A 9594-nucleotide genomic window follows, 5' to 3' on the forward strand; every position below is an offset into this window, starting at 1 on the left:
CTGCAGGCAGCCACAAAGCAGGGAAACGCCATGGAACCCATTCAAAGAAAACACCAAGCAGCCAATGCGCGAGAAAGGAACAAATTGAACAAATGGCAAAAAGCGAGCAAACACCATATAGAATATCAATATCAATCCAGGAGTCCAGTAATATCCAGATTGGTTCAGTTCAGCTTCGTGCCACTAGCCAACTGCAGGCTGCAGAGCCAAGTTTTCACTGAGGCGCTCCGGTCTGTACTGATCACTCCAAATCACTCAAAAACAGCAAAAAGAGTAACCAGAGTTCAGAAATACATGCAACATGAACCTAGAAGTCCCCCAAAATGAGTCCAGAGCCACGAGCCTCACCAATCAACCCTTGCAATGTGGAACACAAGACCCCTGCGCTTTCCTCTGACAGCAGCCAAGCAAGAAGGAGAGGAAGACCAGTCACACGCATGCAGACAGTGGCAAAGTTCCACCTGTCCTCCACTCTAGTTTTTGTTGACTTCAACCTTGCTTAACGCCCCAGCTGGAAAGAAGCAATGGAGTCAATCATGGGCTTATGCCCCATGTCCAGGTTGCCTGGCTGCACGCAACATTCCTAACCTCACCAAATTCCTTCAGGGACAGCAAGGTGCCAGATTGCCCAATCAGCCCAAAAACACACCACCAAAATGTAAGTCACTGGTTCCAACTGCATGCAAGTTAGTAGTAGAATCATACTTGAAAGACGAAAAAGAAGTAGTTTCATGAACTGTCATTAGTTGCGTTGTTTGCTGGCGCATTCCTGAGCACAAAAAATGTTCTAATCTCCACTCAATATTTAGATATATGGGAGCAAATTTCCTCCAGACCTGTCGTTACCTATTGCTGTAACATTGCAAAAATTCTTCTCCTCTCACTGGGGCTTTCCAGCCAGCAATCAAAAATTTAACCTAATGTTTCCCATAAGCACTTAGGCCATTCATGCACCTTTCTCTTGTGATGTTGCATTCACATAGCATACTTCCAGAAAAACAACACACGCTATTTCACAGAACTACAAGGAAAAAATGAACACAAACAAAGAAGGTACCATTTGGTGATTAATCTGAGTTAGTCTGGTGGAGGGTCTGAAAAGAAGGTATTCTTTACAAAATGTCAATTTACGAAGTCACATACAAGTTCATCAAAACACAAGAAGATCTATGTCCGTTTCAAAACATGCTGAAGGACAGGAGTGTACCCTGAAGAGTGGAGGAATATACATCGAAGCAATCTGCCACCGAATGACAGAGCTATCAGCGACTGAGTAATATCTTCACTGCAGGTGAATTCACCTCTGACTTCCACATCTGCCCACCTAAATTCTCAAGAAGTCAGGCATGAAACTCCCTCCCAAGCCTGTGCTAAAGGACTGGCCTGAGAACTCTTATTTTGGAGATCTCATTTCATTCTAAGCTCTGGAGCCCAGTATTGTGGCCCACTTTCAGCCATCTAGATTCTGCTGTCTCACCAACATGAGCATACATGATAGATCTTCCTGGTTACAAGCAGTTTTTAATGAAGCAAACCCCCTCCACTCCCCAGTGACTTGAAAAAGACAGGAAGGGACTCTGTGTCTTAATAGTTGCCAAAAGCAGTGTAAAACTAGTAGCAAAACCACATTTTGATTAATTACTCAATTAATTGTTTCACTGAGCATAATTTTATGTATATTTAAAAGTAAAGTAACTAGGTTCTGGTATTTAATTAAAACCGATATTTCTAAAATATCCAGCAACTAAGTAGGATACTTCTAGACAAAATGACCAGGCATAGGAAATGTATGTGAGTTCAGTGAATCCTTTCTTGACAGTTTTCAAGGAACACAAGTTCAAAGTGACCAGTTTTTCACAGCCTACTTTTGAACTCAGCCTAGTTTCTCACTGGGGTTCATTGTCTCCACCATAAACCAAATAGAAGTCTTAAATGTGCCATATTCTACTAAACAATTTTGAGATGTATAAAATTCCATGAGCAAAAACTGCTGGAAATACACAATGTTGCAAGTTGTTCAATTCTGAAAAAGAGGATAGATTAATGTTTCAGAGAAAAGATGCTAACAAAGTCATTAATTGTTTCATGCAACAATCTACTGTACTTTCTTATACTTTGATCTGATACTTCATCAACTGTCCTCTACGAAATTTAAAATTGATAACATTTTTGCTTTTTTTTTAATCTTTAAGAATTAAGTCTGAGATTTTGTGATGACAGAGTAAGCTATTCCAGAATCTTTCTGGCCTCTGTCCATGCTTAATGCCTCCTCATCTACCACTCAGTATCAGGCCCACTCAATACAATATTATACCATTATTATCAGGAGCATCTATCTTCCTTAATGTCAGTTCCGGTAGCAGAATGTGCCACTCATATATTATCAGTAACCCTTTCTTAATTTTACTGCAGCTTCACCTTCTCTCACACTGTGCCATTGCCAGGGTTTGTTCCTTGTTGATGCATTACAATACCATAGTCAGTCTCATTTCCAACTCTTTCATACAGTATATTCACTGAATGTCATAGTAGCTTTGTCTATACTGTACCAATAATACCTCACAGTTACAGTGAGTGTCTGATTCCACTCCAGAACCAGAATGCATAATCTCCACAATAATCCAGGGCAACACTGCTATTTCATCAAATTAAGCTTGCGGAGCAGACTGTTAGCTAAGATACAATCAAATAGTTCAGAAACATGTCAAATTGCCTTGATACAATCCTAAAAAGAATTGGATGTTTTTTATTTTCCATACTTGCTAGCTGAGAACAATTACTATTTTGCAAAGTAATTAAATGCAAACAAAGCACTTTGAGATGCTTCTGACATGTCTACTTTTTGTACTGTTTCATGTAGCACCATGGTCCTGAAAAACGTTGTCTCGTTTTTACTGTGTACTGTACCAGCAGTTATGGTCGAAATGACAATAAAAAGTGACTTGACAGATGTAATAATATGCAGTTTAAATTCATACCTTTTATCTTTTCAGTGCCATGGATTTTTCTATTTAATGTTAGATTACAACTCTCTGACCCCTCCACTCACACCATTAGGACTACTCATATAGAGCGTCTTCCATCCACTCAGTACTTCAACAAGTTCCAGTTCTCTCCTATCTAGTGTTACCTTCATTCTTCACTCAGTCATTGCCACTTTCGGAGACAAAGTATTTCCACCTTGCTATAGATTCAATCAGTTTACTTTTATTATTTACATATGTGGAGATCACCGACAAATTTAGAGCATTTATTTGCTTTGGAGAAAGTGATGGTAAAGCACCATTTTTAACTACTGCAATCTGTTTAATTATAGTCACCCAAATTATTGCAGGATTGAAAGGTTGAGTATTTAAACTCAGCAACAATAAAGAGTCAGAATATATGACTACGTCATGATCACGCCCGTCTTGGAGAGGAATATGACGCCATTCCAATATACCTGGGGCCCTTGTCCTTTCCCCCAGATGTAAAGATTGTGAGTTTGTGAGGTGCTGTCAAAAAATCAGGGCCACACTTTACTGCTCAGATAAAGAGATACACCTGATATAGATTCATAGTCTTGGCTGGGTAATTTACTTGCTGTCTTTCTTACCTCAACCAAGTGTTCAATAGTACTGCCTTTCTTACTCAATGCTAGTACTGATATTTCCCATCCACTGCTGTTAGTAAGGTTGCTTATTCAATAGCACCATCTGAATTTTCCCCCTCACAGCTCTATTCAGAAGCCCTTCGTCAGGACAAAGGGTCTCGGCCCAAAACGTTGAGAGTGCTTCTCCTTATAGATGCTGCCTGGCCTGCTGTGTTCCACCAGCATTTTGTGTGTGTTGTTTGAATTTCCAGCATCTGCAGATTTCCTCGTGTTTGCTCCATTCAGAAGCCTTTGTCTGAGCGAGAAACATTCTCCAATTTTACATACTGTAACTATACTTTCAATATCACCAAAATCTACGGTCTTTCATGCAGTTCTTTCCTCAGGTTAATGATTTTGTCCTTGTGGTACTGAGAGCTCTTCCCCAATGACTGTGCTAATCATGTTCCACTATTTTTCAGTCAGTAGAAGTGAAACTTCTCCTATGCTATTACCCAAAGTCATTGTCTTTCTACTTATTTTCTATACTGCCTAACTGCTCTCACCAAATTCACAGATAATGAAGAACGACTACACGAGTCATTCACAGAGTGCCTATCTCTTGCTTCACTGCTAATGCCTCACTTATCAAATACAGGCCTTTCAGTTATACTCTTATATAATTGCTTTCTTCCAATATCACATGATCTACATGAGTTTGCTGGCTGCAAATACTTGTACCATGTTGCTTCTTACAACATCATTCCAGGCTCAGACTTATATTGGGAGTTCAAACCTCAGCTGATTGACAAAGCCCTACACAGCAAAGGAACTTTCTGTCCATGTGGCCAACTTTGCCCTTAAGTGGATCACACAGCCGGTAATAGTCTGTTCTCAGCCTCATCAGCTGTCAAAACTTCCCAGTGACTAACAGTATCACAGAATGCTGTGTAATTATTTTAACAGTATTATATTTATGGTCTGTATGCAAGATCAAAGTGCTATATTTTCATTACTTCCTTCTTTGCTGTTGCTAGTCCTTTAAGCTTATTTCTTTTTTATTTTTGCAGGTGAAACAACATGTAACAGCATTGACAAATTCTAAAAAAAAATTTGATGTCTGTTTAATGCACGTTCAAGATTCAAGTTTATTTGTCATCTGTACATCGAATCGTACAGTGAAATGTGTGGTTTTCATTAACAACCTTTGTCTTGCTTAAATAAAACTTAACTAATCTGCAACAGTCTTACAAAGTTTGAGGTTGTATTTGTGTTGACGTTAGGAATAGTGTCATCACACTCTAGCAGAATAATTATGTTAAGCTTGCCACTGTCCGTGTGATAACCCTCAGAAACTGAGCCTGCGGCGGGTGAACTTATCCCTGTGATTCGTGTCTGGCAGCTGAGGGAAAAATCATCCTGAAGAACAAATGAATGAGGAGCAGTGTAGACCAAATGACCAAATGTAAAAACAATGTGAAAGCAATTGTCATTAACTTACTCAACTACTGCCTTTGTGAAACAGCAACAGAAGTGAGCAGAAAAACGTGCCCTTGACCAGGCACCAGTTTTCAGAAGCCTACATTACAAGTTTACTTATTCAGATGTGAGATTAGGAGAAGACTGGGCTTGATCAGATGAGTGATAAAATCTGATTAAAGACAAGAATTGATCCCTATCAAAAATCTGTATGTAAATTTGACAGATGTTACAGTAGAATAAGTCACCTGTCTACCTTCCAGCACTCCAGGTGTACTGATTTAAGACAACTCTGCTTGGAGTTATAGGATCGGCGAAGAGGGTTCTTGGAATAATACAAAGGAAGTGAGTTAGTGCTGGAATACTACTCCCTGTAGAGTCTTTACTATACCAGTTTGCTTTACTAACCAAAGCGCTTGTACTAACCAAAGGTTATTACTCTAATACAAGTGCATGCTAAAATTTAATTGTAGACCTTCTGAAGAGAAAAGCAAGCAAATTTCTTGTCATACTGTAACGAGTGGTGTAACGTCAGGTGGTCTGTGCTCATGTGATTTACTGCTAGTTTCTCAGCCTTACATTCTTACAACTTGTATTGAATTCCAGAAATTCTGACTCTTGTACTAATATGCTTCATACCAGTGCCAATGTTTTCTTTCCATTGTCAGTGGTCCTCACTCAGGACAGAAAATGTCTCACCCTAAAACAGGATTTTATTATTAGTGCATATTTCCTTGTGTGACTCTCATCTATGACAAACTTTCATTGTACTTCAGTGACCTCTAATGCATCTCACTCTTGGTAAGATTTGCTTAACTAATGGCAGGATCCCTTAAGATGTAAGTGTCACTCAACCAGTCCTTCCTCGGTCAATGGCATTCCTTATTCAGTCCTATGTTTTTCTATCAGGTGTATTTGTATCATAAACTCAATGTGAATCTCATTTGATTTTCTTTTCGTCCAACACCATAAACTACAATTATTGCAAATCAACACCACAATCATTTCTTATTTATTTCCAAGGCCTTTGTCAGCAAATGCTATTCCTTTTCTCCTTAGAGATCTCACCTCTCCTCTTCAGCACTACTTTCCAAGTCAGGATTTCTCACTCAAGTACCAGTACATTTTTTACCTTGTGACAGCATGTCCTACTCAGTAACTGTCCTCCCGGGGTGATCTCTCTCATTCTGACCCTGTTCCCATTATGTCTATGTGTCAAGCACTAACAATAGACTTCCAATACCTGTCATCGGTTCCAGAATCTCTCCACCAGGATCCTGTATCATTCACACATATCTCATGCAAATGCAGCATTTCTCACCCAGTGTAATATTTCTCATGCAATACTCTTCTTCTCACTCAGTCCTTGCACGTTGGAAATAATGAATGAATGAAGGATACTTAGACTTGGGTGAAAAACACTTCCCTTGGGCAAGCTAGAGCTTTTCTCTTTGGAGCAAAGGAGGAAGAAAGGTAATTTGATAGATGAGTATAAGATTATAAGAGGATAGCCAGCACCTTATAACCAGGGCGGCAATGGCTAATGGCAGAGGATGGATTTTTAAGGTGATTGGAAGAAAATATAGGGGGGTGTGAGAGGAACTATTCTTTTCTCACTGTATGGTAAGTGCATGGAACGCATAGCCAGGGGTGGTGGTAGAGGCAGATATATAAGGAACACTTAAGCGACTCTTAGAGAGGCACATTGATGAAAGGAAAATGGAGGGCAATGTGGGAAGGAAGAGTTAGATTGATCATGGAGTGGTTTAAAAGTCAGCACAACATTGTGGGCTGAAGACCTTGTACTGTGTACCACATTTGATGTTCTAAATACAGGCAGTGAATGAGAAATACCAGTAGCGGCAGAGATATTGGCATTGAGTGAGAAGCGCTGGTACTGGATGGTTGAGAATCCCATCAAATGACAAGAAGTACCGATACGGACTGTGAAACATTTCAGTGGCTGAGAGATACTAATACTAGGTGTGGGAAAACTCCAGTGGCTGAGAGAAACTATATGAGAACTACCATCAGCAGAGAAGGATTCCCAGTGAGTGAATACTACCGTCAGTGTTGCGAGTCGCCAGGAGTGCTGAGGAAAACTGCAAGTGGGTGAAAGTTAGAAGCACCGGCATAACAGTAAAAGTTGAATGTAATGGTTGGACTTGCTCTGCTCCTGGCCCTTTGCCATCAGTACATTGTCATCAACAGACCATCTTTTTCACCTAGTATCTCATAGTAAACAGTAGTGTTTCTGACTTATTGTTAGATCTCATCCAGTCATCGTTTTTCACGCAATTATAGGATCTTAGCATCTATCAATATTTCTCATTCAATGACAGTACCACTCAACCTTTATCTTTTAACTCTCACCAGTGCAAGTCTCAGCTACCTCTCACACACTGCTACTATCTCTCAGTCACTGGTGATATTTTCTCACATTACCACAATCTCAGTTTTTGATGTTTCTCAGCCTGAATTTGTAACTCATCAGTTGAAAATATTCGCACTCAGCCATTTATCTCAGCAACCGATGATAACTCTCAATTGATGGTGCGAGCTCTACATTTGTTACTGGTTCTCATAGTGCCTTCAGCTCAGGCAATGCATGTATTCTGCATTCACCACTAGAATCTCTGTGCTTTTTTACTGTTAAAAACTTTGTCACTGATTGCATTTCTCATTAGCGTCACTATGTCAACTGTTATTAGTATTTGTCACCTAGTGCTACGATCTCTCATCAATAAATGTTTCTTCTCACACAGTCAGTAGCTCAGCCAATGTCAGTATATCTCACCCAATACCAGCATCTCCACAAAGGCAGATTTTCTCACCCAATATCAGAATCTCAAAAGTTAGCAATGTCTCTCACCCAGTGCCAGTACCTACACTAAATGACAGTATTTCCAACAGGGCCAGAGATTTTCACAATAATGACAGTGTCAAATCCAGTGAAACTGTTCCATACCCTCGTCAGCAACCCCATCAGCACCAATGATTCTCACTGGCTGCTAGTACCCAGTGCCAGCATGTCCACCACTGCCAGTGTTCAGATTCATGTACCATATGTGCATTGAAACACACAGTGAAATGTGCCATTTGTATTAATAACCGACACTCCTAGGGTTGTGCTGGGGGTACCCCCACAAGTGTCACCACACATTCCAGCATCAACATAGCAAGCCCACAATGCCGGGCAGAACAACACGGGACACAACAAAACACAACAGTGTTCCTTGTCTAGTGCCAGTGATTCTCACCCACTGCCAGTATCTCCACCAGTGTCCGCTTTTCTTTACTCACTGCCAGTGTTCCTTGCCCAGTGCCAATATCTCAACTAGCGGCAGTGGCTCTTAAAGGGAACAAGGACTTTGCCCAAAACTAGAGAGTCGGCGCGCGAGTCGCCCCTCCCCTTCCCCCTTTTACACACACACACACACACACACACACACACACACACACACACACACACACACACACACACACACACACACACACACACACACACACACACACACACACACACACACACACACTGTACAGGCGAACTGCTCACCGCCGCACCCCCAACAACACACACAAACAACCAGCAGCCGCTGCGCGAGCCCAGCCCAGGGGTAGTGGGGTTGACGCGCGCGCGTTGTGGGCTTTTGCGCCCAGCCGGGGAGTTCGGGAGCCGAGCGGTGGCAATGAGGTGGTGGGGGGGGGGGGGGGCACACCCAAACCAACTCTCATTGCTGCTGCTACGCTCGCCTGAACATCTCCGCTGCTAAACACGAAGCACAAAACCTTGTTTGCATTTCGCTCCTCGGGAGGGCGGAGAGATATATAACAAATAAAAGCAAAACCATCGCCGCTCCACTTACTTATCCAAGACAAAGTACAGATCGAAAGCTCCGTGACAGGACGGTTTGTCATCGGCTTTGTCCTCCGGGCCAGGAGTCGAGGAGCAGCGGGCGCTCAGGAGCAGCAGCGCGCTCAGCGCCGCTCTGCAGACGCCGCTTGCACACCTCGCCATTCTCAGCACATGAACTATTAACCCCCTCACCCCCCAAATATAGCCCCACTCAGACGTATGTACGACAGCAGCCGGAGCCTGGGGCTTTGCTATTGCTTTGGACAAAATTCCAACGAATGATTTTGCTTCTCCGCAAATTGGCGTTCGCGGAGCACGTCAGCCCGAGATTCCCCTGCGGTCAGACTGACGTTTGCTCAGCCCACTGCAGAGGCGCCAACTGCTCACTGCAGCTTGGGTTCAACCCCGTCCCACGCATTACACTGGCAGCCAGTGCAGTCCAGCATTGGATTATCCTCTGTCCCCGTCCCTGCACTGTAGCCAGTGCACTCTGGTCTGGGATCAGTTCACGTCTTGCTCCCGGCACCGGCAATATTGCACTTCTGCCTGGGATCAGCCCGCATCTTGTTCCCTGCACTGCAGCCAGTGCACTCTTAACTGGGATCTGCCCCATCCCGATTTCTGAAGCCTGGGTCCAGCCCGTTCCTTTTCATTGGCTCTATTATGTTTCTTTCTACTTACTGTGAAT

The 9594-nt window shown here is 42.3% G+C and overlaps 1 protein-coding gene across 1 annotated transcript in view; it reads right to left on the reverse strand.

Annotated features, from left to right (window-relative positions):
* The window catches only part of LOC140714248 (anthrax toxin receptor 1-like), a 98773-nt gene extending 89504 nt beyond the window's left edge, over nt 1-9269 (reverse strand). The window contains exon 1 of the mRNA XM_073025292.1: nt 8917-9269. Within this exon, the coding sequence (XP_072881393.1) occupies nt 8917-9068 (152 nt within the window). The 5' untranslated portion in view covers nt 9069-9269. The remainder of the gene's footprint in view (nt 1-8916) is intronic.
* Between the last annotated feature and the right edge of the window lie 325 nt (nt 9270-9594).

The sequence above is a fragment of the Hemitrygon akajei genome, chromosome 21 (assembly GCF_048418815.1).
Source record: "Hemitrygon akajei chromosome 21, sHemAka1.3, whole genome shotgun sequence".
Lineage (NCBI taxonomy): Eukaryota > Metazoa > Chordata > Chondrichthyes > Myliobatiformes > Dasyatidae > Hemitrygon > Hemitrygon akajei.